At 48.5% G+C, this 27,714-nt stretch overlaps 2 protein-coding genes across 4 annotated transcripts; one reads left to right on the top strand and one right to left on the bottom strand.

Annotated features, from left to right (window-relative positions):
* Nucleotides 1-577: 577 nt before the first annotated feature.
* On the bottom strand, nt 578-14,909 carry MRRF (mitochondrial ribosome recycling factor). Of its 3 annotated transcripts, none has more exons than XM_037401008.1 (7): nt 14,808-14,909; nt 13,465-13,640; nt 12,869-13,024; nt 11,517-11,635; nt 8,544-8,635; nt 2,659-2,818; nt 578-1,129 (listed from the first exon to the last, which is right to left on the bottom strand). In XM_037401008.1, the coding sequence occupies exons 2-7, from the start codon at nt 13,613-13,615 to the stop codon at nt 1,052-1,054; spliced, it is 756 nt and encodes a 251-aa protein (XP_037256905.1). In that variant the 5' UTR covers nt 13,616-13,640; nt 14,808-14,909; the 3' UTR covers nt 578-1,051. The 3 variants fall into 3 exon arrangements, with proteins under 3 accessions (XP_037256905.1, XP_037256904.1, XP_037256903.1); XM_037401007.1 differs by lacking the exon at nt 14,808-14,909 and adding an exon at nt 14,615-14,702; XM_037401006.1 differs by lacking the exon at nt 14,808-14,909 and adding an exon at nt 14,351-14,417.
* Nucleotides 14,710-27,113, top strand: RBM18 (RNA binding motif protein 18). Its single transcript, XM_037401009.1, has 5 exons — nt 14,710-14,939; nt 20,629-20,755; nt 21,983-22,069; nt 23,919-24,004; nt 25,395-27,113. The coding sequence occupies exons 1-5, from the start codon at nt 14,827-14,829 to the stop codon at nt 25,552-25,554; spliced, it is 573 nt and encodes a 190-aa protein (XP_037256906.1). The 5' UTR covers nt 14,710-14,826; the 3' UTR covers nt 25,555-27,113.
* Nucleotides 27,114-27,714: the final 601 nt, after the last annotated feature.

Below are 27,714 nucleotides of genomic sequence, written 5' to 3'. Positions count from 1 at the left end.
CCTCCTCCCCCTCCCCACTGCACACCAACCTAACTTTTTTGGAGTTGTTTATTTAAGGACTGTAGAGCACTCAGTGCTCTTTGAACCCAAACGGCTTGGGAGCAGGGCTGCGGGGCTGGCCACCTTCCCTCCCTCGGCCACCGCCCCAGGCTGCGGGGTGGCCGTTCACTGCCCGTACCAAGTACCTGCTGGTAGCGAGGAGCTGAGCTGTGCCACGTGCTCAGGACCCTGCTCCGCTTCTACCTCCTCCACCCCCCCAAAATGTGGCACTAGTGGCTTGTGCGGGTGTTCGTTAACTGGTCAGGGAGGGCAGGTGCTGCCCGTGGAAAGCTCCCGTGCTGGCTTTTGGTCCTGCTCCTGGCTAAACCAGCCATGCCGACTGCACCGTGTTCAGTTCTCCACCCACAAAGCCTAGGGAATTGCAAAGCCCATCTCCCCTGCCCACCCTGCCCCAGTCGGTGCCGAGCTCTCTCTTGCCTTCCTGGCAGTGAGGCTGCAGGTAATTCTGCTGGCCGTGGCAACGGGCAAATGCTTCTTTTGGGACGCACAAACCCAAAATATCACACCAACCAGGAACTGGCTGTCCCAAGGTCACTCCTCCACATCTCATTTTGACTTTATTTTAAGCAAAAATCAATGCCAAGGTTCACAGCAAGACAGCACAGGTTTCCCTTGCACACCAGCCTGTCTGCATCCCAGCACCTTGCAGCCCGGCAGCAGCAAGGTGAGCAGGGCAGTTGTTCTTCCTCAGCTTCTGTGTGAGAGCCCTTCCAGCAGCCTCCACTCCTCCATCTCCTGCCATTTTACTTTTCATCTCAGTTCATGCAGTCCTGTTGCCACCTGCATGAAGAAAAGTGAGAAGAGTTTCCCCCTCCCTCCAGTACAATCCAAGGTGGGGAACGGGAGCAGCCAAAGCACAGAGATGCTCTGGAGGTCTGGCAGAGCCACCCCTGCCCATCCCTGAGGCTACTGACTCCAGGCAGGGACAGCCATCAGGTTGCATGGCAGTCTGGTCTTGCTTGAGGGGAGAGCGTGTCCATCGGGATAGTGCTTATCCAAGCAGCTCCTTGGTCTTTGCTGCCAGCAGCTTGTCCATCTCCGCTGCAGCACTGTCTGTCATTTGCTGGATCTGTGGCAACACAGTACAAGTCCAAGTCAAATGCTGGGTGATGCCAAAGTTTAAAGGAAAAGGAGTGATGGGATCATCTCCTGAAGCAAAGCCTGGAGTCCGAATAAAACCCAAAATGGTGCTGGGGCAATAACTGACTCTTCCTGGCGGCTCCCCGCAGCCCTCAGTGATTCTGTGCTGGTGTTGCATCTATACAGCAAGACCAGGGATGGGGCAAAGGCTCCGCAAAGAGACACAACCTCTTGGCTGAGCTTCACACGTGACTTGGTCAGGTCCTTTATTAACAGAGCGACTTCAGGGGAAGGCAGGGTTAGAGATCTGCTGGTGTTGGCACCAGAGAGGAGAGGGCTTATCTCATCACCTCCTGCAACCTTTCCACTATTAGAATGAACAAGGTAACAGCAGGAGCGCAGCCTCAGCACGCGCTAAGAATTCATACACCAGGTAACAGACCTGTTTATATCTTGCATGAGGAAATAAATGGCGATTGTTATGGCCCTGCCCAGGGAGCGGTCTCCTGATAGCAGGGATGGTCACGGCAAGCATGTGAATGGGACCAAAGGTGCGCACACACCTTGAGCGAGTGCAGCCAAAGGCTGGAGCACATCAGTGCGTGTGTGTGTTTATGCACTAGTGTTACAGGACTGACTAAGATGCACTGGCTCCCGAGGCCCAAGGTATATGACAAGGACCTTTCCCCACGCTGAACAATTTGGGTACAAGCAAAAATCAGACTTGAGACGCCACCCCTACAAATGCAGAAAACCATCTGTCTGCTCTGGGAGAACTGCTTCCCAACAGGATTCAGTTACAATAGCATGGCCATTTTTCCCGCTTGCACAAATGCTCTGTATATCAATGTTTATTTTTGCGAGCACACAGGGAACTGTCCTGAAGCATTTGCAATGTATCTAACTTTAGCTGTTAATAAACAAACAGCTAAAAAGTAATGGCCTGCCTTCAGAGGCATCAATTCAGCAAAACACTAAGGCTTGTGCCTGAGTTTATGCCCAAGTAATTGACTTTAGTGACATCTGCTCTTAGGGAATTAGGCATGTGCTTAAGTATTTTCCTGAATCGGAGCCAAAAACTCCTAACAGAGATAATCTCGCTAGCCTTTTCGTTAATAACAAACTGGAGCAATCCTCATTAGCACCAGCTGTTTTGCAGTGGCCAGGCCCTGTGTAAATGTAAATGTAAAGCTATGAATGTCAGTCATTCTGTTCCCCAAGTTCAGCTGGTTTGTGCAACAATCCCTCGTAGTACAAAAGCTTTTGGGGAACATATTTTTTTTTCCTGTGTCAGCTTACAATGATTCATATAATAAATTTGGCTTTGAGATTGAAGCCCCAGATCTCACAAAGGAAAAACAAATACACCAGCAATTGCCACTCCAAGCATTCAGCCCAGGACCACCCATTCCCCAGCCGGGTTCTCAGCGCCGGAGATGTGTCAGCAAGGGCTGGGACAAACGTACCACAGAGTTGTGAAACACCGTGATATGGCAGAAGGGGAAAAAAAATAATTACCTGCTTTTCTAGCAGCCAGATGGTATCCTCAGACACCTTGTTCTTGAACTTCTTTACCTGGTTGATGCTTTTGCTTCGCACCTTTCTCAGGGCATCCTTGGACTTGTTGGTGGATTGCTTGGCAAGCTTGGCCAAGTTCTCCCTGTGCTCTCTTGTTACCCTAGCAGCAAGGGGAGAGAAAAAACACAAAAGGAAAATAAGTGTCATGTGTAGCACAGTAAGATTTATTTTCTGTGATGGAATCTGGGTAAATGCAGCGATCCTCTCCGCTGCAGTACCTCTCCGACTGGCCTCGACAGAGCTGCTGGGCTGTGCAGGGACACCCAAAAGCCACCTGTGTTAAGGTACAGCTCGCTCTGTGTAGAGGTCCTGTGTCACAAGAGCAGAGGGACTTAGCTCAGGGTGTGCTTTTATGCTGCTTTGGTCCACCTGAGCGAATGAGCCACCTCTGCACAGCATCCCCAGGGCAGCACAGCCTAGCGAAGCGAGTCTTGACCCTGGAATGGAAAGTTCCCAGCACAGTCCTAAGCTGAGGGACTTGGAATGAATCTTGTTGTGTAGTTGTCACTGCCGTGCCTGAAAGCCATGCTGAAACGTTCAGACTTTGTTTCTGCTGCCAAAGCATCTGCAGGGAAGAGGGAAAATCCAGCTCTGGACCCGAGAGATGGAGCTGAAAAGTATAATCCTGCAAAGCCAGGAGGAAACCTCCATCCCTTCCTGAAATTTGGTATTGTCCCCCTGCAACTGAAGAGCCTGAATTATGTATCTGGAAGCTACAGAGCTTATGCTTCACTCAACTTCATTCCAGCTCATCATGACCAGGCTTTTCCATCAAGATGACATGAATGCCCAGGTTGGCAAGAGGGTGATGCTACACCTGGCCAGCCACAGGTAACTCGGCCGGGAGAACTTCAGCTGCACCCTCCCCCAGTGCGGGGCCAGTTACTACGGTGGTGCCACAAGAAAATCCTCAACTTTCCATCCCAAACTAAAAACTGCAGGTGATGAGGGAGCCTGGACATCTGAGTAAGGCACAGGAGTGGCTGATGTGTCACCTCAGCTCCGGTAATGCTCCAGCACCTACAGCTGATCACTGTCAGCATCAACTGCTAGTGCTCAACAGTAATATTTTAATTATTTTCATGGCTATTGAAGTTTCCAGACTGCCTCGAGACTGAAAAACCCCCGTGCGCTCACTGAGACTCACTAGCAGGAGAGCGCCTGTCTGCTCGCAGAAGATATCGCAAAACAAACATTTCACAGGAGTATTTAGAAATCGGCTGCAACGGTCTGGGTCACTGAAACACAGAGGCCAGGACTCTTCCTGCAGAGCTCAGGAAACCTGGTGCGAGGGTTCCCAGGGCAGTGCGAGCCCTGCCCCTGCATGGGCGTGCGCCATGGGGGGCTGTGGGGGTGCGATGGGACCCCCAGCCCCTTCCCAGGCTCCTGCTCAGCCTGGCAGGTGACACGCGCTGACTCCTTCCCTCGGCAGCCAGGTCGATGTCTGTCTCACCAGTTATCTTTGTATCATGGGGCAAGAGGGAGCAGGCTTCCCAGAACAGATTAGTAATTGCAGGAATTTGGGATTGCCGGAAAAGCTGACGGACCTAGAGAGCTGCACCCCAGCCCCGGCATCCCCGATGCCCCCACAGCCCTCACTGGGGCACCCCCAGCCCAGCCCGCTCCCTGCCCAGGGACAGCTGGAGGGAGGTGGCCAGGGAATTTCACATGTGGCAAGAGACTTCTGGTCAGTGCAGGCTCCAGCCTGGACCGCATGCCTGATTCGAAGCGAGCAGCGTTACTTGCGTTTTCCTCTGCATCCCAACATCGCTGCCTTTAGGGCTTCTCATGTTCGAGCTCCCCAGCCAGAGGTCCTGCAGCACATGCAAAGCCTGCTCGAAACCAGAGGTCCGGCTGAGGTCAGGTTCTCAGGCAGCTTTTTTTTTTTTTCGGGGGGGGTGGTGGTGGTGGTGGGGTGGGGTGGGCAGGGAGTCAATCCTGGCTGCTACACTTGGAGGAGGGAGCTGGAAATCTCTCCCATCTCCGGCTGGGTGGTGAGGCGAGCGGGCGCGCAGCGGGGCAGACGGAGCTCGCCTCAGCTCTGCCTCCCGCTCGGCTTTTGTGAATTGTGCCGAGGGTATCACTCGCCTGCTCGGGGCTGCTGAGCCTTTAAGGAAATGTTTTTGTTTATGCAGCGCTGCCAGATTTCCTATGCTTCTTGGCACGGGGTCACAGCTTTCATGCCTCCTTGTCTGTCTTTATTAACACCAATTTCTTTTTATCACTGCGCAGCGCCGTGGAGTTTCTCAGCGGGTTTTATGTTCCAGCCAGACTGTGTGTAAATTCTCAGCAATGCTACCAACAGTGCCAGAAACGGACACTTTTTCAAGCAGATGCTGTTTCTGGTTAAGGAATCCATCAACACGAGCCAGGCCCATGGTTTCTAAGGACAGTTGTTTAATCCTGCCCCCAGATCTGGGACTTTCAAGCTCTTCTTAGGTATGTTTTCTTTTCTGTCTAGTAACCGTTGCCCCTGCTCCCTCTTTAAAGTAAAAAAAAAGTGTGAGGTGAACCCTGGGAAGGGGTGCCAAAAGCAGGGAACAGGACAGTGTCCTCTCCCGTCACCCTGGGGGGAATGCTGCCGTCCCCGGCAGCTCCAGGAGCAGCGGGCTCAGATCCTGCCGTTCCCCGGGGACAGTCCTGCCCTGCCAGGGTCAGGGCACAGCTTGGCGAACTGACATGCCAGGGTGTTCAGAAATGCACAGCACCCCAGGGGTAACATCCTTTTTTCCGCTTCCCCCAGCGACCAGCGGTTTAAGCACTGCAACCCTTGGATGCTCCTCTCCCCGCATCCAGTGGGAGCAGACCCACAGCAAGCACGACGCAGGTCATGTCTCGTCTCCAACGCAAGACATTTATGCGGGTAAGAGTAATTTCTCTATCTCAAATGCTAGGAATTTCCTGTGAACGAGAGGGTTCCGTTAAAGGAAAGCAGGCTTAACTAAATACTCTGCATGCATAATTGCAGATAAACATAGGGTGCAACATATATTGCTCGACAAAAAGCATGTAAGAGACTTCTGCCGATGAGCGATCCGGAGCAGCACAGCTTAGAAACAGCTCTGGGGTTTTTCGAATAAGATTTTTTGAGTCCTTTCTCCCATAGTAGGTATCTTTGCATATTTCTTAAAGGGCAAAGGAAAAAAAAGCTCACAATGAGTCATTAAATGTTCAAATGAGTCATCTGGTTTTCAGTAAAGCATGTGTAAAAATATTACTAATTTACAAACAATATCCAGTGTAACACAATGGGTCCAAAAAAGATGAATCTAAAAATGAGGCAATACCATAAAAGACACAAGGTCAGGTCAAATTCGGCCAAGAGATCAACCAATACAAATGTTCCCATGGCTGGCTGGCTTTTTTTTTTTTTCTTTTCTTTTTAAACCCTCAGAGAATACTTTTTATACAAATAAATATTGCCTATGCAGTGCTGGCAACACAAACAGGCGAATGCCTTAGGGAGCAGAGGGGATCCTAGCAGGCAGCAGAAGTAAACATGAACGAAGCGAGTGTATTTTTCCTGTTAGAGCTGCAATGCGAAAACTAAACTAACAGAATAAATACTGAAAAGTAAACTCTGTTTTAAAATGCTCAGTTGAAACACTCTCAAGCACTGAAGCACAGCTGGAGCTTCGTAAGGCAAAACGACGTATGTGTGTCCAGCTGACAGGTCAGGCTAAAAAGTGCCTTTAATAACAGGTAAGGACAATTCAGGTTTGATTTTACTTTCACTGTGCCTCCTCTCATGAAAGAACCAATTTCTGCAGAAACAATATTGTCTTTTCATTTTGGCTTCGTTTGCTCATTCTGCACACCTGCCATACTTTTGGCAGTTTCCCTGCATCTGTCTGTCGTATACTCTCATAAATATCTTTAGAGTTGGGAAAATGAAAAACTTTGAAAATCAAAAAAAGGTAATTCAGGGATCTAATATTAAAGAGAGGCCTCTAGCAGAATTTGATTATTTCCATCCTCATTAGTGTTAGGTTTTAAAAGGTTGAAACTGGCTGCTTGTCTTTGCTAAGCGGATGAAACTCTAAAAGATGCAGCCGTGTCACCGAAGAGCGGGTGGGCAAGCAGAAGCAGGGGCAGCCGCCAGGGCACACCAGCAGGGCACGTCGCCCAGGCCAAAAACCTCCTTAACTCAGGGGTCCCCAGGCTGCCACCAGCCGGGGAAAGGGGCCAGGAGCTGCCACCCTTCCCCGCTGGGAACCAGGCAGCGCACTGGGCAGATCCTCCCTGGGGAGAGGAGAGTCGTCGCTCTGCAGCACCACAAAAGCTAGTGACAGACTATATACATTTGTTGAAAAAACAGTATTTTTTTAAAGATGGGGATATGCAGTTTTGGAGTTTCCTCCCCTGCAATTCATATTCAAGGGTGACCCAAGTGCCCATTAACAATCAAACCACTGTGCAGCAACCCGGGAGCCTCAGCAATTATGAAGATAATGGTGCCCTCCTCCTCCTCTGCCTCCTCTCCTGAGGAATGGGGGAAGGGCAGGGAGCACGGGGAAAAGAAAATCAGCAAATAGAATGATAATGTCATTCTCTCTCACCGACAGCAACGGAAAGCTGCAATTAAGACTTCTCTGATCAAAATGCTGGATAAAATTCTATAGAATTTTTAAAGAAGATCTAAAGCACAAGAAATACTTGGTTCATCTTTACTGAGAAGTCACCTACTTGTAAAATGCAACACACGTGCAAGGTGTTTGCGGGCACAGGCAGCGCACAGAGCAGCCTTTACCCTTTGAAGGGAGTTGTTCACAGCACGCCAGGATCACATACATCCATGTCTGCCCAGCGTATTTAGATGGCTCCATCACTGCAGGTTTCCAGCACCCACAGGACCTTGCGAATTTTACCACCTACACCCGGGCAGAGCAGTGCCACTGCCCTGTGCCTATGCTGGCGAGCTGTGCAGCACAGTACAAGCGGAGCTACTGGGAGCTCTTGCTCCAGGCGAGATGCAGCCTGGTCCCAGGCAGCCGGGGAGTGCTCTGTGCGCTCCCAGAGGGTACCTCTCTAGTTTCATCTGAAAGGAATCCCGTTTGCAGGCAGAGACCCCAGCATGCTGCAGCCCAAAGCATGATAAGCTGGGATCATCAGGATCGCTTCAGAAGTGTTCTCCTGACCCAAACTGCTGCACTCAGGCAGTGGCACCTGCCTTCTCCAAGGGTTGGGACACAGCTGTGATAGGTGAGGGAAGCGATGCTCAATCCTCAGCCAGGAGCAGCCTGCTTTCCTATCAGCCCTGTACCAAAATTTCAACTCAGCTGTCAGTTCACAATGTGTATTCCATGAGAAGAGGAATTTTTTAGTCAAAGCTATCAATTTTCCTCCCTCTTTCTTTCATCGCTTCCTTTTTGTGTTCTCTGCAGCAAGGTGCTGTTCACTCCTAATACTACTGGTTCACTACTGCGTTACTGCTGCTCTGCGCTGGTGTAATTCAAGGACTTTACAGCAGGCAGCACAGAATCAGCCCCTGAATAAAGGCAATACAGCTTCAAAAGCCTCTGGCTGTCTCTTGCAAAGAGCTGCAGCCAGCTAGGACTGAGCTTCCCCTCCAGGGGAAAGATAAAGAACAGTAAGACCAACCATCAGCTCATGTGGTGACTTAAGAGCTCAGACACTTGGAAGAGGTTCCACCAGACGCTTTTAGGGGCTCAGATATTTTTTCTGAACCTGAAATACAGCTATTTGGAAAGCAGCTGCATCACAACATCACAGCAGTCATGCATGCTTACCCCCTGAAGGGCACCCACTGCAACCTATCGTGTTATCTTGCATGATGATGGACTCAGGCAGCCATCAATACTCACTTAGGAATTGGCACCCGAATTACTGTCCCATCCACTTCTGGGTTCAGGTTCATGCCGCAATCCCTTATAGCCTTCGTAGCTGCAGCTGTACTCTGTAAAACAGATCAAAAGGTAAAGGGAATTAGGAAATAATCATTCCCATATGCCAGAACTCTGTCAATAGTTGGCAATCCATCTCCATGGAACATGGAAACATTTACTTCTGTTACCAGTAAGATCAGGAAGTTACATTGGTGCGGAGAGCTTTGATCAAACCGAGTGGGAAACTACGGCTGCGCTCAGTATCGGGGTAGGGGGGCACGGGGGGGGGGGGGAACGGGGGACAGAGGAAAGGAAGCAACAACAAAAGAAAACTGTTTTGCTTCTTTGAAACTATTTGAATGGTTTGAGGCAACGCAGAGTGAAACCGCAATAAATTCCCAAGGCATAGCCTGACTGTGGCAAAGGAGATGAAAGATTCTGAGCATTTAAAAATTCCAGTTGAATGTTTCCCACTAGAAATCACACAGTGCCAATTTAGAAATGTTAACTAACTTAACCGCTTCAGCGCTACAACCTAACCACATTACATCAGGGCAGTAGCAGTTGGCTGAGAAATAGCGCCTGTGCCCAGGTCTATGTTTATTTTACAGTTTATTACTTCAGATTAACTTCTCAAAACTCCACTACTGCTGGCTGACGCTCTGCTCTGCTTAAAAGGTGGGGTGCACAGGTTTGCCTGGTAACTGCAAAGGGATTGAAAGGCTTCTTCCCGCCCCCAGGGCGCTGGGGTACCTTTACAGAGTGTCAGGCTTTACGGTTAAATCAGAGTTTTGCTGGCAGCTCCCACGGAGCTCTGCCAAGTTCCTTCATTCTTGACATTGACAATAACAAGACCAAGCGAGTCTCTATTCTTGCGGTGCTCGCGTGGCATTTCCTACAAGGCGCGTTGCTATTTCTGATACTCCTTCCCATCATTAACTTCAGCTCCAGGCTGCTGCAGCAGACTGTATTTATGAAGTTCAGCTTTTGTCAACTGAGGCACAAACTAAAGCACTGCATATTTGTTTAGGTCTCCGACGCGTGACATCACTGAGCGAAGTGAATGCTCTGCTAGTGTTTTGTAAGACATAACTGCTGTCCTCTAGAACACAACAAGGGCAGAGGAAAATGTAACCAAGATGATCTCAGCATGTCAGGAATGTAAATGTGTTATTCTATGGACGGTGCTTGCTCTGTAGGAAGGAAATGCTCAGTAAAAGCTGTGTTGTTTAACACACATATTGGAGGAGATGGAGGAAGGGGAAAATATGGCAATATTGCCCCCATCCTCTTGCAGTCCATGAAAGAAATAGCTGTGCTTAAAATCCATAGTCTTGTTTAGCTATATAACTCTTGGGCAAACAGAATTTAGCCCTGCAATTCCTTTTTAAGATTATTTTCTTTCCCAGACTCTTCAGGCATTTTTATTTGCTTTTCAATGCTATGAAGTACTGACTATATGCTGTAAATAATAACACCAAGTAAATGTGTCTGTAATAGATTTGAAGAGTTCAATCTATCCATGGGAGAGTTATTGTATAAAACAACTGTGTTGAGAGAAATGGTTCTGGCTCTAGTTGACATGAAAAAAGGTCTTTTGGCTTAGAAGGCAAATGCAGGCAATGCTACGTAGTGTGGTATTTAATTTCTCACATGCCCATTTCTCAGCCTGAGCTCCCACTTGGACAAGGGCTAAGTCACGGAGGGACTCCCCTGGCCCTCTCAGCTCCGGCACCCCGAGGGACCTTGGTGCACTTGCTGATGAGGGGCCTTTATCCTTCAAAGCCGTTAAACACGCTGGATACACTTTAAGATACACTTAGGCATCAAGTGCCTTACACTGACCTCCTCTGAGACTTTGCTGACTTAATTAATTGGGGAAAGCCTTGGCAAAATAAATAGAGATAAGCTTTGGCAAACCTCCAGACCTGGAGCGGGATGAACAGCCAACCTTGCGCTCACGGCTGCTCCTGTCGCAGCTGCCCGGCGGGAGCCCTGCGAGGCACCCACAGTGCTTGATCCCAAGGTTGGGTTCAGATTCGCCACCTCACTTACAGGCCTGTCTAACTGAGGCTCCTGCAGAAAATTAAGGAAACTCAGCTCTCCCAGAAGACAGGTCAAAGCACCAGCTTTGGGTTCTGACCCGCAGGCTGCCGGGGAGGAGCTGGCTGAGCTCAGCAGTGCCTTGAGCCAGCACTGGGCAGGGGCCCGGCTCAGCCCCACCAGGGGGGCTGCAGGGACTTGCAGGCTCCAGCAGCAGCTCCCTCCATCTGCTCTCAGGGGGTGTCGCTAGCCCTGGCGACAAGCAAGTTTTAGAGGAGTTTGATGATGTCCCCAGGAAAAATACACACTATTCCCACTACAGGTCTGGTTCTGTGCATGGCCACGTCTTCATAAGGAACTGAAATGACATAAATGCAACGGGGCAGAGGCTGCATCGCTTCCACTGTGTAATTCAGGTGAACCAGAGAGCGTGTGTGTGTGCTCAAGACTGCTGGGTGCCATCAAAGCACGGGAAATGGGGAGACCTGGCAGGGCACAGTTAATCCAGGCATCTGGTCTGTGACAAGCACGGCTTTTCAACCCAGCTCTTGCAGACCCCACTGACGGGAAGCCAGTCTCCAAAGCAACCCCCTCATACCGTAGCGTTTGTCGGATATGACCCTGAGAGCAATCGCAGCCCGACGGGCAGCGCGTAACTCTCATCTGACCCTGTGCACGTGCGATGCTCCATGTGCCAGGCAGGGCTGGAGAGTCACTCAGCCTGTGCAGTCAGCAGCAAAATCGTGCTTCTGGTTTGTGTCAGCCGCGAAGCAACACACAGCCCAGCCAGAGCTCTCAGCCCTGCCAGGTTTAACTCATTTTGTCTAAATGTTCCTTTGCTCAGCATCAACCTGTTTGTTCCTGTGGTAATTATGTCCCCTTGCAATGCCTTCGGTAATGTGTCCTTACCTCTGGAAAACTGGTCATGTTCACTAGAATGAGCTGCGGTGACTTCTGTGAGATCTGCCCCAGCTGGTTCAGTGGAAACTTCCCATCTTTTGTCACCACAATTATGTGATCAAGGGCCCCTCAAAAGAACGAAACACAGGGGAGTTTCAGTATGATACAGCAGTTCACAGTGATGCTGAAGAAAAAAACACATATGGATTGTCCCACTTCCCTTCTGGTATGCAAAATATAGACGTTACAAAAGAAAAAAAGTATGTCTCTTCAGACTTCAGGTGCTGTTTGTGTTCACACATCCCCTGTAGTATTTGCAAGCTAAATATTTCAACGCTACTTTAAAGCTCAAAAACATGAAAACATAAGTCTTGTTTGTTTTTGTTACTAGAATAGGAAAACTAAGCAAGATTGTGACGAATTAAAAGGAAATTGTTATTTTTTGGTTCTTAGAACTAAAAATCAAAACGTTGCTACAAAAATTGACTATTGTCTAACTTAGCAGTGTTCTCTTAAACCTCTCATTTCCCCCCCCCGCCCAAGTCCCAAGAGGAGGTGTTGTACACTGCCTAATTTAAAGTATTCAGTTTCTCCCTGAGCTACTCTTAATCTGCTCTCTAGTTTCTGCTGCAAAATGTTAACAGGCCAAAAGGCACATGGGACAAGAGGTACTTTATCAGTGCAATTTAAAAAAATACCTATGGTTAAAATAAATAGTTAAGAGACTGAGCTTCGCTTTCCAACTCCATTAAAGACTGAAGTGCCCCTGCCAGAGCTGGGGTGGTGAATGATTCAAATTTGGTCATTGTTTAATGTTAAATTTTATCCCTGAAACTTGATACTACTTACAAATATGTATGTTCAGAGTGTTATAGTAACTGTAGCTTAGTCAAATATATTCACATTTCTTCTTAAAGCACAAAACTCACTAAGTGAATGAGGCTTGTAAAGGTCACCAACCACAAGGATGCACAGCAAAAAAAGTTTGCACATGCCAGACACCAGCCTGATGGCAATTTCCAAAAGGCTAATTTAATGGCAATTGGATTTTTCCTGCCCTACTGCACCATTAGCTGACAACCTGCTTCTTCATCACATCTGCAAACAGTTCAGCTAGACACTTTTGACATCTCCCACTTACAAAAGCTATTTCCAGGAAGCTATTAACAAAAATGGATCCTTCCTGGTCAAGCTCAGGGTGAAGAAAGCCTTTAGCTGGGGACATTGAGGCTGTAGTAATTGGGTGCCCAGTGAATAACTCAATAAAAAGGAAATAAATTTTGAAAAAAAACAGCTCTGTGTTACTAGGGTTGGTATCCTTATTTAAGGGCAACCGAGCATCATACAACGAAGTTACCAACCTGCTGAGGTTCTAACACTGATGTTTCTGCTGAAATCTTCTTTCAGAGCTTCTACCACTGCCTGCATCTCTTCATTGGTTTCCTCCAAATTGATAATGTCCTCAACTAGGGCAGCACTAATATTCACTCTGGTTTGACTCTGCCCTTTACCTTTAGCTGCAGATTACACAAAAAATTAGTTTCTGTTTCTGACAGCACTTGGTTGTTGCATTAGAAAGCAGAAAGGAGATATTAAAACCCCGTTAGATTCAGAAGTCTTAAGATAAACCAAAGTAACTGTATTTTTTAATGAGGAAATATCCCAGCACCTGAGCACATAAGCCAAAATATAGCTGTAGGTCACGCTGTGTGCGGTGACTCCAGCCCGGCCTGTGACGAAGGGTACGTGCTGCCCAGGGCAGCGGCTGTGCCATGCAGTGCCTCTCCCACGGGAAGGGCTGAGGTTTCCTGTACACAGCGACGCTGTCAGGCAACCCCACTCCTCCAGAGCTGCCCGCGTTACACCAATACAGTACACCCGATAGAAGGGATAAGAAAAGAGATTCTGGCAGCAGGCTGAGGGGTTGCAAACGCTAGAAAAAGGCTGCTGCCTTCACCTTTTTTGGTAGCCAGCTGCCTGGCCAGCAGCGTCAGGTGGACACCGTGCCCACAGCCTGCGGGTGCCGGCGGCAGGGCCCTTGCCACTGCGAAGGAGGAACGACAAAGCAGGGAGGGCAGGTGACGGAAGCATCTCAGTGACGTAGCCATTGTTTACAGCTCTTCTCTAGCTCACCTGGAAAAGAGAAAAAGGTGCTGCCCGGCGTGCTGCTCAGCGGCCTCGATGGGTGCGGGGCAGCCACAGAGCAAGGCAGCTACGTGGGCCCCTTCGTGGGCAGCCTGGGCACACCTGCCCGGGGGGGCACGTGGTGATGCACAGGCCACGTCTGCTAAGCAGGAGCCACTCATATCTGGTGCTTGCGCGACAGCTGAGCAGAATCTTTAATTTCTGCACCATGAGGTGTGTGGCCCTGAAGCCCCCCGGCCCCCCCCGGGTCTACTAGGCTGGGCTCAGGGCGGCAGAACCGCAGACCCAGGCCCGGTGCCCCCCGGGCAGGGCACAGGGGTGCGGGAGCCAGGAGCTGCTGCTGAGGGACACCAGCCTCGCTCTGTGCTCCCCCAGTCCCGGGACAGCCCCGGGGGTACCGAGCCCCCGTGCTGGGGCAGTACAACTGCCCCCCTCCCTCCCCCTTCCTGAGCCCCTGCCCCCAGAGCCCCCTGCTCCGCGAGACCCTGCTCCCTTGAGCGGGCCCCCTGAAACGCCTGCCCCTGAGCTCCCCTGTGCCCCCAGCCCCCGGAGCCCCCCACTCCCTGACCCCTGCCTTCTGAAACCCCAGCTCCCCAAGCCCCCTAACACCCCGCCCCTGCCCCCCCAGCCCCTGCTTCCCGAGTAAGCCCCCCGAGCCCCCCACTCCCGGAGCCCCCGGCCCCCAAGTCGCTGCCCACCGCGGCCGACGGTGGGGACCCCCGTGAGTCCCGGCCCCGCCACACGTACCCACAGGCCCCGCCCCCGCCCCGCCCCCACCCTGGTGCTAGGCCCCGCCCCTCTGCTGGCCCCGCCCCGCCGCTTCCCGCTCCGCGGGGGCTAGGTCCCGCCCCGCCCGCGCCCCCCGGGGCCCCGCGGAGGGCCGGGCTGTCCCGCCCGCCGGGCCGGGCCGGGCTGGGCCGGGGGCGGCGAAGGGGAAGGCGGGCACCCGCCGCCTCGCTCACCGCCGCGCAGCCCGGCGCGCTCCAGACGACGTCATCACACCGCGCCGCGCCGTCACAAAGCGGCGCCGAGGGCGGGGCGAGGCCTGCGCCAGGACGGAGCGGCCGCGGCCTGCGCGGTCCCGCGGTGTCATGGTGAGTGCGGGCCCGGCCCGCGCCCCCCACCCGCCCGCCCGCCACCCCGCTGCGCTCGCACTGCTGCCCGCCGCGGAGCCATGGAGCCGGGGCGCCAGGCGCTGCCGCTGGAGAACGCCTCCATTCTCTCCGAGGGCGCGCTGCAGGACGGCCACCGCCTCTGGATCGGCAACCTCGACCCCAAGATCACCGAGTGAGTGGCCCCGCCGCCCTGCCGGCCCCCCCCGCCGGCAGCCCCGCCTCCCTGGGCACCGGCCCTCGGGGCCGCCGCCTCCCTCCCGCCGAGCCGCCCCCCGGCCTCGCCGCCCTCCGCGCCGCAGCGCCCCTCCCTGCCCCCCCCAGGTCCTGCCCGTTCGCCCAGCAGCGCCCCCCGCAGCGCTGGGCAGCCCCGCGCCTGCCCGGCGTCACGGGGCCTGAAGGGTGTACGTGGGGTGCCCCGGGGGCTCGGGGCCCCGAGCCGGCACCTGCAGCCTTCTCCGAGCCGCCGCTCGGCTGGCAGGCCAGGGCTTGGACGCGCCTCTGTTGGCTGAGCTCGGGAGATGTTGGAACGTCGGGTTTAGGACCTCCTGGGTGGTCAGGAGCCCGGTTCTGTGGCTGTGCTGGTGCCGGGAGTGGGGTGGAGGCTGAAGGGGGAGAACGACTCGAGTTAGCGAGTGGTGGGGAGGTGGGGCTGCTGCTTGTGGTGCGTAAGTGCAAGAATCAGACGCGTGTGTACGCCCTCCGTGTCTTCTCCAGGCTGCAGATAATTATCCTCTGAGCAAACATGCGATTTGAACAGCTGAGTTGTCAAGGAAGTACAACTTGCTGTCCGATATTTGGATACTGTGCTGAGAAATCAGTAGGTTGTATAAAAAAACCCAACCAAAACAAAAAAACCCAAACACTTTGGGGTTTATACACTTCTAAGAAACAAGCATTTTTGATTAACTATTGTATGTGTCCTTCATGGAATACTTTTTCTTCCTGCTTCTTTTTGTTTGTGTGCAGGTGCTAGGTTTTTATTCTAAATGTGGTTCATCTTAACAGAGCGGTTTTCTAATAGCCTCTAAATGGAATCATTAATGCATTGTGCTTTCCAGCCATTCAGCTTTGGGTGGTTTCTGCATTAATTACCATTTTTATCCCACAGCTATGTTACTCTGGTTTGTCCACATTCACTGACCACGTAAAATTATATACGGGAGTTCTTGAGCATGTTGTTTGCTGGGTCCTTAAAGATTCAGGAACCTGGGTTAGTGTGGGGGGAAGAATAGTGGGTGTTAGTAAATGCCTTAGATCCTTCACTTCCCAGAGTGATCATTAGTGGCGTTTTTAAAGACCTTTTCAGGCCAGATTGTTCCTCTGAATCTAGGCCGGACAAGTAATAGCTGTATATGGCAAAATTTACTGTTTTCATAGCTTGGGTGAAATGAGTTCTGTGGGTTTCACTTGGCTTCTTGCGTGGGCAGGCTGTTCCTTTTTGAATAACTTACTGCAGCTGCATGAGTTCAGCCTGGGTGTGGGGCACGGCTGCCCTCGCTGCTGGGGACTGTGTCCAGAGCAGCATCACAGCTGTGGGCAAGGGGCTGGTTAGAGGGCCTTCGTTCTCCGGTGTCATCAAACCTAGAGCACTTCCATGCTACTAAACGGTTAAAGTTTGCCCAGTGATGAGTGACAGATGCTAGTTGCTTATTTCAGGTTTTATAATTTTGTGCCTTGCTTTTGGTTTTGCTTTTAAAATGGCTATTTTCTCTGGCAAACCATATTGTAATCTCCATTTCCTTGTGAATAAAAGAAGAGGAAGTTCCTTTTAACACATTGTCAGCGCAGTGAGAAAGAGTGCGGTTCTCTGTAAGGTCTGTAAGCTTCTTGACCCTTACTTTCTTATCCTGAGGACTTACATCTCTTCTCATAGTTGCTCATCTGAATTATCCCTGTTGAGATTACTGATCACGTGACTAAAAACATATACCTGAAAATTACATAGCTGTTTCTTCATTTGCTGCTTTTATCTGATTTTTAAAGAGCTGCCTCTGCAATTTCTAGGTTAGATTTGTTTAAGACTGTGTAAAGTTGATTGAGTTGTTAGCAGGGTTAATAAGTGGTTGTGACTTTCTCGAGCAGAAATGAGTTCAGAAAGTCTTGAATTAATCCAAGACTTCCATTTAGAGAGCAACCTATAGCTGCAATCAAGCGCTAGGGAGTTAATAGGTAACATACACATTTGAGCACAAGCTGCGGTAATGGGAATTTATAAATGTAGGGCTGCCCACAAATTACAGCCTGCAAGTTGATGGTTTGTAGGAGGTTACTGAACGTACTGAGTAACTGTGACTCAAACAGGAGTCTCAGAGGACCTTGAATGCTGATGTACCCTACGTGCAGGGTTATAGTGGGTCCTCTGGTGGGCATTCCTCCTTTGCCAATAACGTTTGTTTGGGTGGCTTCTTTTATCCAGCATCCTTAGAGGATTGTTCTGCCTGTGGAAGAAGATAGTGTTAGGAGTCTACTGAGTGTTTTCTTAACGGCTGGAAGAAGGTGAGCTGGCACCATAGGACCTTGCAACTGTTCATGGTGTAGGGGACAGTCTCCAGGATCATTCAGCATCAGAAGTGCCCTGGTGTGGGGCCTGCCATGGCAATGCACAAGGAGAGCAGTAGCTGGTTGATTCTGGGCTTGCTGTCACTGAACAAGGAAGCTGTGGGGTCCCCTTGCCATCACTGTGAGCGTTGCCTGGTGCAGTGTTTGTCCCCAGCTGCACAGTGGAGTAAGAGATGTGCTGCAGCACAACCCTTTGTTCACATCGCCTCTCAGTGCTCCCGTCCTGTGCTGGAAAAACCCATAGTTAGTTGCATATCCCGCGTGGCAAGTGGAGTAGTACTGCCTCTTCTGCCCATTCCTGTTTGTAAAGTCTCTTGAGATTTTTGAGCATTTTGGACAGGCAAAAACTTCATTTCCAGCTCTGCAGTAACACATACTTATTATCTAGTTTCCAGTAGCCTTTGAATGACCGTTCATTTTCCATGGGTATGAAATAGCGGGTGTTCAACTTTCTTGGCTGTTCTGCCGCTTGTCTAGGATCCCATCTTGATGAGTCTCACCTCGAAAACAATGTGTGCATAAGTTGTTGTTACAGACCCCTGCTGACTCCCAGTGGGGCAAAATTCTTCGCAATAATAGGTTTCGCATGTGGCCCGGTACCTTTGCGGTATCCTTGGGACAGCATTGTTCAGAGGAAGCCTTGCCTGTGTTTGAATAGCACTTGGGGTGCCAGGAGGAAGAGTGGAGGAAAAGGAAATGGGGGAGCTGCTGGTTTGTCTTGCATTGACATCAGATGACAGGAAGTGGAAATGGAGGTTGGCTGCGGTGATCTGCACAGCACAGTGGGGCCACATCTGTGTGAATAACGTCCAAGCTCTGGATAACCCAAGTTGTTGCCATAGTAAAGCTTTTTACAAGTTCTCACTTTTTTTTTTTTTTTTTTTTTTAAGGCTTTGGGCGTTTTGTAATGGATCTTCCTTCAGTACTGAAGTTCTCTTGACTTGGAGAACTACTTGTCAAGTTATTGTTAATGCCCTCGCTATGTTAACAGTAACAACTCATAATTGCAGCCTGAGACTTTTAGTTATACAAGACTTCAGTTCCGAGCTGTTCCATGGAGAGAGTAGGTGACCTCCAGTTGTAAAAATTGCATGCATGGCTGGAAAACAGTGTTTGCGTCATGTACGATCTAAAGATTCTAAATAAAATAGATTTTGTAGGCTGTTACTAGACTCTTAATGAAATTTGTTTCAAAGCAACAACTACCACTTTGCTGCTAAGTATTATTTGAATGCAGAGGTTCTCAGGAAAAAAACAACCACAAAATACTCCTTTTCACTGGGCAGCTGCAGGGTTTTGTTGTCGCTAAACAGCATGCGATGAGAATCGTTGTTCCCCTTCCACTGCCTCTGTAATTGCCGAAAGGGGAACAGCATTCTAGTGGTAAGGACTTCATTTTCCTACTGCTGAAATTGCAAGTGCTTTTTGTAGCAATATGTTTACAGAAACAAACCTGAGATGCGTTTACATATTTTGGAGGCTCTGAAAGTTCAGTGTGGGGGTTTATATACATCACATGTCTCAAAGTTAGTGGTTTTACTTGTACATCTGTGACTCCTTGTTGGTAGCTTGAGATGTGGTGGTGAAACTTCCCCCCCGCCCCCCCCCCCCCCCCCCCCCCCCCGCTCTTGCTTTTCTGTCTCCTCTGCCTTCTGAGTAGAGACTGAGGGTTCATAGGCCTCTTGGAAGACCATGTGCTTGGTCTATATTCTGAAGGACGTAGGAAGCCTACCATAATCGATTACAGTGTGTTTGTTCCCCTGGGAGATAACTTGGCCCTTCTGTGCTGCTCATCTGTGCACTTGCTGCACCTTTACCTCTTTAAAAATGTATATCCTGAATGTCCACCGTGACCCATCCTGTCAGATGACTCACATTCCTGGAACCTTCTTGCCTGGCTCCTGAAGCTTAACAAAGGGCTAAAGCCCTTTTCAAACATCCTATCAGGCTTTATTAGGAAAAAAATGTTGTCTGCCCTTCCTATTTAGACTGTCCCTAGAGTTGCCTGGTGTGTTTGGCTGTCTTGGGCCACTGCTGACCATTCATGCCTGGACATGCTGGGTTTCATCCAGTGCCTGGTGCTCCATGTCCATTTTGAGTTATCCTGGTAGGCTTTCAAGAGCACTGTGTTATCTTGCAAGCTGAAGATTGGGCTTAGACTACTAGATGACTTGCTGACAAACGCTGTACAGCTGATCAGGAGAAGATGAGTCCTGGCTAAGACTCCCTTATTAAACCCTTAGACAATTCTTAAAGGCTGGGGATGGGGTCAGACAGTGAAAGAGTAACAAGTGTCATTTTCCTTCTAGGTCAGCTAGTGTTGTTAAACACTTCGGTCCCAGGGAACAACAACAAAAAAAACCTGCAAAGAACTTTTCAGGATTGGATGTGGCCTGTACAACAAATGTGCTGCTTATTTTAAGTTGCTCAGCGCACTAGATACTAAGCAGACAGATTTACTCTGGCTTTCTCCAGTTTTATTGGAAACAGCACACTCCCCACTGGTTGGCAGGAAGATAATTGGCTAAATAAGTGTCTGACTTGCATGTGCATGTCGCTGAAAAGCTGTCTGAGCCAGAAGCGCTGGCAGATTTGGCCTGGATGATACTGAGGTCTGTCTGGTGTCTTTTTTTGCCTGGCCTGCTGTCAATTCCTGGCTGCAGTTTGTTCTGCTTATTCTTCTGCCTTCCTGCTTCCCCAGCTCTGCCAGGCGAGCGGCTGCGTTTCTGTGTGATCTGGCCATGTCCTTACCAGGGCACTGGTACTGCTTGGCACGGGGAAGAGAGGGAGGGCAGCAAGAATAGCGGGGATCCCGAGTGATGTGGGGTACTGTGGGCTGGGACTGCTTGTGCAGGGGGAGGAATACAGGGCTTGGAGATTCTGACAGTCGCATCAGGGCGAGGGAGGCGGAAATGTGATGTTTGTGCTTGAAAGTAGGTGTGATGTAGAGAGGCAGGAGGCAAAGCCCTCCTAGACCCCTAGGGAGCCATTGCAGAACTGTCCAAAAGCCAGCTGTGAAGAGATGCTCTGCATGCCCTTCAGCTGGCACCACTGGGAGGGAAGCTTTGTGCCTTGGGGGTTTTAGAGCAGTCACTGAAAACGCAGCTTGGAACTATGGATGGTGAAGCGTTGCTGTACAGGGAGTACACCTCTGCGGGTATTTGGGATCACGTATGACACAACTGAACTGCCTGTGTTACAGTGTGAAGTGTGTGTGTGTGTGTTGGGGGGTTCGTTTCAATCTCTTCACTTTCAGAGCGGTGAAAGGTGTCATTGTCATAAATGTCTTCTTTCCCCTTCAGATACCATCTACTCAAACTCCTTCAGAAGTTTGGCAAAGTAAAGCAATTTGACTTTCTCTTTCACAAGTCTGGTGCTCTGGAGGGGCAGCCGAGAGGTTACTGTTTTGTGAACTTTGAAACCAAACAGGTATGTTGCTTTTATCTAAAATCCTGATTTAAATGACTAGCTTCTTTCCCCCATCTCTTTTTATGTTAATGTAAAGCTGAAACAGGAAGGGATAAATCAAATACCTTGTCTACACAAACCCACAGACTCTTAACAGCTCCACTCTGTGACAGCCGCGTTGTGACTGCTCCTGAAAGTAGCAATAGTGATTTCCTTTCTCCTCTGCTGTCTTTTCCTGAATCCTGCTTTCTAATGCTAATCAGAAGGGACCAGTTCTTTGGTAGTGAGCTCATGGAGTTGAACCGGAGATACTGTGATCCATGCAGAGCCTTGCTTGGATCAGCCTGCCAGACCACCTGAAATCCAGGACCGCTTTGAAGTCCTCCTAGTTTTTCTTTTGGCTTCATGAATGCACAAACACCAACTTGTGTGATACTGTCAGATGTACAACGTGATGCATCTGCAGCACCCTGGAGCACACTGCCCCTGGCTGTCTGTTTGGGGGTTTAGCTCTTGTTACAAATCAAAATTGCAAGTCATGCTCACCTGCAACATCAGAGTTGTAGTTATTTTGTCGTGATTCTGCTAGAATTGTTCAAAAGTTAGGAAGAACAGTGAATTGTGGTTGTCTGACCTCATCTTTTTGCTGTGCAGTTGCCAGTAAGGGTGGCAGAAGAGCACTGACACAGTGCATTAGCTCTAGAAAATTACTCATAGCAAGGTGGTGGAACAGCATTGAAACATAAGTCTTCAACTGCTGTGAATCAAGTTTTATGGGAGTGTCCCAGAACTGAGATTCCACTGCTGAGCCTAGAACAGGACCAAGTGCGTAGTGTTCCCGGTGCACATGAGCAGGGTCTGGAATAAGCGTAGATGGGTGTTAATGAGACACATGTGATCACTGTCATGAGTCACAGTATTTTCTAGAGAAACTCGCACAGCATAAACCTCCCTCAGAATGCTGTTCTGGTGGCCTCTGTTTGGTATTTTCAAAACTCCTGATAATTTTCCCCATTTCCTACCCCAAAGCAAGTGAAAGAATAAACTGATAAGGCTGATAAAAGTGTGTGGTTACTCAGATGTTGGAGTCTTCCAAAGATATTCCTGGACTGGGAAACAATAGGATAAACTTTCTTTGCTGTCAGTTAGCTGTACTTGCACAAGACTAACAAAGAAAAAAGGCTTTTTACATCTGAGTCGGTTTTGACTAAAGGCTTGGTTTGTTTATTGAACTGTCTTCCTGTGCAGGAAGCAGAAAAGGCGATCCAATGTCTCAATGGGAAGCTGGCCCTTTCCAAGAAATTGGTGGTGCGCTGGGCACATGCACAAGTCAAGGTAAGCTTTTTGTTGTGAATAAGGATTGCTTTTAATTTGCAAAATTGAAAAATGCTAATGTTAAAGGAATGAATCTTGCCAAGGCCTCCTTAGCCTGGCAAGAGAATTTCAGTCTACTCTGGGAAGTAACCTTCATGGAAGCGGTATTGACGATCTACCACTTCTCTTGTCTACCTAACTGGGCCGGATTAGCTGTGAGTTAAGGACAGGCCATTTAACCTGACGTCACTTGTAAGGGAGTTTCTGATCAGAGCTGTGTGAGCAGATTGCTTCTATAAATGTCCATGTTTTAATTTTTCCCAAACTTAGTGAGTGATCGGCTGAAAGTTTGAATCCTTCCCTCTGTGGTTTTGCTCCCTTTTTGAATAGGAGATGCATGGAAATTACCAATTACCAAGGACTTTGTTACTTTGTTCCACTTCTGAAAGCACTTATGCGGCAGCAGCTCTAATTACTTCTGACTTTAAAGCAACATATTTCTCATCTAAGCTAAATACTCGTTCTATGCAACAAAACAATCAGTAACAAGTTTTTAAAATTAATTTAGGCAGTACCTTCTGGAATGTCCTTCTTTTTTAAAAATTCTTGCCTTGTTTCTCCTGCAGCTATTTACTATCTGGTGTTTGATAAAGCAGTTTATTTTGAATAACTTTCTTGGCAGATAAATGGATTTTGGGGGAGGTGGGGTGGAGCTGCTTGTTGTTATTTTCCTTTTGGGTAGTTTGCCGTTTTAGCACGTGTCAGTTATCCTACAAGCAGCTTTCTACCCTTTCTCTTACCAAGTATAGTAGCGCATCTGTTATGGATGCTAACCCCACACCCCCCCCCAAGCCCAAACCAGGTTATCTTTGTTAAAGGAGACCATATTGTTTTAATTATTGGCTTCAAGGGCTCCAGGCTCTTGTCAGCACATCCAAGCTTGTGCAAATCCAGCCTCCATTTTCTTTAGCTCTTGTAGCTACTAGAATGCCACGTGCTTCCGGATGCCTGAAGAATGATCGGGGCCATAAAAGGAGTTTGAGCCAGAGGAGTGAGTGTCTGCTCTGCTGGGAGTTCAGCAGGGTGGCTCAGAGCTTGGCTGGCCAGGGTATGGTGAAGAACATGCATAAATAATCAGTTTGCGTGGCATTTTCCAATTGAATGGAAAGATTTAACAATGCAAAACTTTGGCTTATTGTAACAAGTGTTTATTTTAGACAATACCAGCACCATGCTAAGTAACTTTTAAGATGAGTGGCCAAGGCTTTCCAGACACTGTTGGTTTGAGCAGCTTTGCTGAAAAACAAACCTGACTTTGTGCCAAGCGAAATAAGGAAGCAGAACACTGCAAATAGTTCAGGAGGCCTGTTGCCCACAAAGATGACAGACTCATAAGCTGCTGTCTACAGAAAGGAGGTGGCTCCTAACTGGTCTTTTTTTTTTTTTTTTTTTTTCCCCCCCCCCCCCCAGCACTGCATGATTCCGTGCAGCCATGTGCTGGGGTTACAATCTGAGTCTGCACGGTGACTGTATAAAGGGCACAGCAGCACAGTACAGTAGTTACCTTAAAATTTACATCTTTGCCTCATACCTTATATAGAGGGGAGCAAGAAGTGGTAAGACAGGATTAGGTTCAAGGATCCATAGTACGATGCGCATAAATGTTTGGTATCGGAGTCTATGTTCCGTGTTGGTACTAAACAAATATTATGGTTGGGATTTGCTTCAGTGTTTGGCTGCCAAAATCATTCCTAGCAAAAGCTTCATAAGATCAGAGGTGGTGATAATCCAACTTTAAAGTGTATCTGTGGGCAAATGCTTCTTTATTCATAATTCTTGCTGACTGCCGTCCTTGGTCTCTTGTTTGCAGAGATATGATCACAATAAAAATGAGAAGATCCTTCCAATCAGTCTGGAGCCATCTTCCAGCACAGAGCCACCCCAGTCTAACCTGAGGTAGGAGATGGGGTGGGTGAGAGGTGACTAGACTGGCAGTGGCAGGGAACTAACTTGTTTGATTTCAGTAAGGTCTAGAGTTGTTGTCGTTATGTTTGTCCTAAAAATCTAATGTGGCAGAAAAGCTGTTTTCAGAAGGGCAGCATGCTGCAAAGTAACTCATTTGATGTGGGAAACTTCAGACGTGAAGCTCATTTTCTAATGTGTGAAGCTACAAGGGCAGTAGGAAGGAAAAGAGGCGAAGAGAGGAATTGGGAATGTCTTCATGTTGCAGCTCCTTTCACCGGAATATGCTTTGTACTTCTTCATATGAATTTCAGTGAGAGGTTTTGTGCTGTACTAATGTGATTAAGCAGAATGCTTATGAGCAAGAATTTCTACCATAGCGGAAAAAGATTAAAACCAAAATTACAGGTAGTACTTCACACAAAACTATTTTTTTTTGCCAGTGTTAGGGATTGTAGGCCTTCTCTGTAGGATGTTGGTTGAATTCTCCAGCCCCTCCATTTACCTAAAGCACATAGCGCTGCTTTGTTAATCCACAGTTTGGTTGAAAGGGTATGTGATTTTCCTCTGTGTTCTGTTAGTGGAACCCTATAAGTAACCAAGACTGGGGATAATAATTAATTTGCCTACAGATAAAATGAGCTTGGAACTCAGAAGTAACACGCTAAGAAGTAACGAGCAGAGAGGCTCAGGTCCTGCAGAGTGTTACCTATGTCAGTGGTGTGAAGGAGCTGTTTCAGTGAAGATTGATGCTGCAAGAAGCCCCAGCAGAGAAGGGAACATTCCTCAGTCCTACCCAATGGAGGACAGTGAATAACAAAAGCCCTAGGAATTTGGGGTGTAACCTAGGATAGCTTCTCCCTTTGGGATAAACCCTGCTAATGCTGAAATAATGTTTCTTCCTGGCCTAATTAGAGGCTGGGGTTTTCCCATCCCAAGCGGTCTTGTAGCTGGGAGGAAGTCTGGCTTTCATTTCTCTGCTGTTTCCAGCAGCCTTGTCTGAGCTGTGCTCTGCTGCACATGCTCAGACCTCTTTAAATGACATCATTTTACATGAAGTAGGAAGCCTTGTTTTGTGCTTGTCTCGCTCTGTGTCCTCGAGAAAGTGCTGAGTAGGTGCAAGGACCGTTTTTTTTGTGGTGCTGCGATACATCTTGGAGGAGCAAATCCATGCTGAGGATTGAAATGAAGCAGCGTGGGCTTAGAGCAGTAGATTCCTGCCTCCCAACTTCACGTAGCTTGTGAATGCAGCAATGGGGGCTGCCTAGCCCCTCCTTGTGTGACTAAGTATTTGCATGTCAGCAAAATCTCTGGGGATTGCTGTTCTAGTCTAGTTCTGTGGTAAGATCAAGCTTAATTTCTCTTTTGCTTTTCCTCTTTCCAGTGTCAGTGCAAAAATAAAGGCCATTGAAGCCAAGCTGAAAATGATGGCAGAAAATCCAGACGTGGAATACCCAGCAGCACCTGTTTATTCTTACTTCAAACCTCCGGATAAGAAAAGGACTACTCCTTATTCTAGAGCTGCCTGGAAATCGAGAAGATGATGCTTATGAATGGATAATGGTAGCAAGAAACACTGCTTTGTATACCTGGAGTCCTCCAATGCTTTTGTACTTTGTAGAGTGAGAAGGATACTGCCACCTGAGCACAGCAATGCTGTACATGGCGCAGTGTTCTGTAACACCTTAGGTGGTCTGCCGAATGCTCCCTGCTGCCAGTGCAGCTTCACAGCTGAACGCTGTTCAGAAAAGTCTGTTCTCTTCAAAGCCTCTGATGAACATGCAGACAACCTCTCGTTAATGTGCATTCATTAGCAAGATTAGAAACAGTAACCAGTGTGTGGAGTAAAGCACATCCAAAAATACTCCATTTAACTGATTACTTTTTAAAGTATTTTTGAACAAAAAGTATTCCGATTTGTGTTTTTAATGGAGGGGAAGCACTTGGGTTTGATTAACATTCTGTAGTTACCATGGAAGACTTTTTCATCTCAATAAAACTCATTTAAAATAGATTTTGCAACACTTTTAGTAACTGTGCATGCAACGTTTTATATGCACCAAAGCAAATTTATTTTGCATTTCAAATTACAAACTTAAGGTATTACTTTATGATGCAATAACCTTAAAATATTGACACACCATGGGTGTTTTCAGTGTCACTTAGGCTGTAGGTGTGTGCCTCCATATAGGATCTGGTGTATTTGCACACCCTAAGCTTCAGAGCGCAGCAGTGGCTTATCTAATGCCTGCGTTCAGTAATCCCTTTCAGTGGCAGCTCTTCATAAACCAGATGTGACAGCGTGAGAATAACACTGCGGCCTCCAAGACATCTGTCAAGCACATGACCTGAGCATTTGCCCATCAACCAGTCGAGCTTCTGATTGATGAAGTGGTGAAGGTGGTTGGTTGCCTCTTGGTGTAAAGTGGCACTAGCGTTGGTGGCAAAATGGTTCTGCTGTGTACTGGGGATTACCTGCACTAGGTGCTTAATTTACAAGTCTGATGGATGGCATTTTGCTTAAACAATTTGATCTGCAGCACGTTTTTCTCCCTAATCGTTATCTGCAAAATAGAAATCCGAGGGGGAAAAATAAACACCACTTTCTGGCAGAGTTTTCTCCTTAGTACACACAGTGCTGTGACTGCGTGTGGAAGGGGGATGTTGGAGAACACGTGCACTCGGGTCCAGGAGATAGTGGTCTGATTTTGCCAATGTCTGCTCTCTCTAGTCCTGTCAGTGTTGAATCTTTGCCTCATTCATCACTCTCGAGTTGCTTCTCCAAGCTGATTAACAGTGGTCTGAAACAAGAGGAGGAAAATAATTTTTAAACAGCCCCTGGTTTCTGTACGCAGATGTTGCTCACTGGCGTAGCAAAGTAAGTTTTGTATTCCTACAGCAGAGCATGCTTCCTGCTTCCAAACCGAGCATCTGGAATGGAGCGGTGCATGTCTGTGATGGATGGATTGTTAAAAGCCTGAATTGTTCAAAAGTAGGTTTTGTGATATTAATGTTTGCTTTCTAGTTTATGGGTACCTGAGTAAAGAGAAAAGTAGTATCACAGAGAGTTTGTACCTCTATAAATGTCAGTAACACCCGTTTACATTCCTTTGTGAACAGCCTGTGTTTTGTTCTTGCATGGTCTAACGTTTGTAGTCCTCTGGATCTGTACACGTTATTTAGAAGAGCAATCAATTCTCTTTCTATTAGGAATTTAGAAAATACCTAGATTCAAATTGGGTATGTGATGGTGTTCCCGTCAGAAACATACTTTGATATTTATTTGTATTTAAATACTATTTGTTGAAATTCATACAGCTCTAAATAAACATTTAAAATGCATGTTTTCCTCCAGGAAAGTGAGGGCGGCAAGCAGGAAGTGAGGGTGGTAAATGCTTGGCATCGGCCGGAGTCCACTGATACAAATCTGGGTACAATAGCATCAGTCTTTTTTTATTTAATTTTTTTTTTCACTGCCACGGTCACTAACAGAAGTGCCTTGTCTGTCTTTCGGCCAGACTCAGACCTGGGGGAGCTTTATTGCAGGTCGGTGTTTGTGTCGGTCATTCCCGCTGCCGCTGGCCTGGCAGCGCTCCTGCTGCCTGCGCTTCCCAGGAATGCTGTGGCTTCCCGAAGGCCCCGCGCCTCTTCTGCAGCCAGTGGCGATAGCTCAGCAAAACCAGAGACTTTCTAACCCTGGAGCT

This window comes from Falco rusticolus, chromosome 9 (assembly GCF_015220075.1).
Source record: "Falco rusticolus isolate bFalRus1 chromosome 9, bFalRus1.pri, whole genome shotgun sequence".
NCBI lineage: Eukaryota > Metazoa > Chordata > Aves > Falconiformes > Falconidae > Falco > Falco rusticolus.
This window is presented reverse-complemented; position numbering and strand designations above follow the sequence as displayed.

Coding starts and splice junctions, on each gene's coding strand:
- MRRF (XM_037401008.1), bottom strand. CDS start 13,615: ATGGCTACGTCACTGAGATGCTTCCGTCACCTGCCCTCCCTGCTTTGT. Junction 11,636..12,868: donor CAGTGTTAGAACCTCAGCAG/GTTGGTAACTTC, acceptor CGTTCTTTTGAG/GGGCCCTTGATCACATAATT. Junction 8,636..11,516: donor ACATGACCAGTTTTCCAGAG/GTAAGGACACAT, acceptor TCTGTTTTACAG/AGTACAGCTGCAGCTACGAA.
- RBM18 (XM_037401009.1), top strand. CDS start 14,827: ATGGAGCCGGGGCGCCAGGCGCTGCCGCTGGAGAACGCCTCCATTCTC. Junction 20,756..21,982: donor TGAACTTTGAAACCAAACAG/GTATGTTGCTTT, acceptor CTTCCTGTGCAG/GAAGCAGAAAAGGCGATCCA. Junction 24,005..25,394: donor CCACCCCAGTCTAACCTGAG/GTAGGAGATGGG, acceptor TCCTCTTTCCAG/TGTCAGTGCAAAAATAAAGG.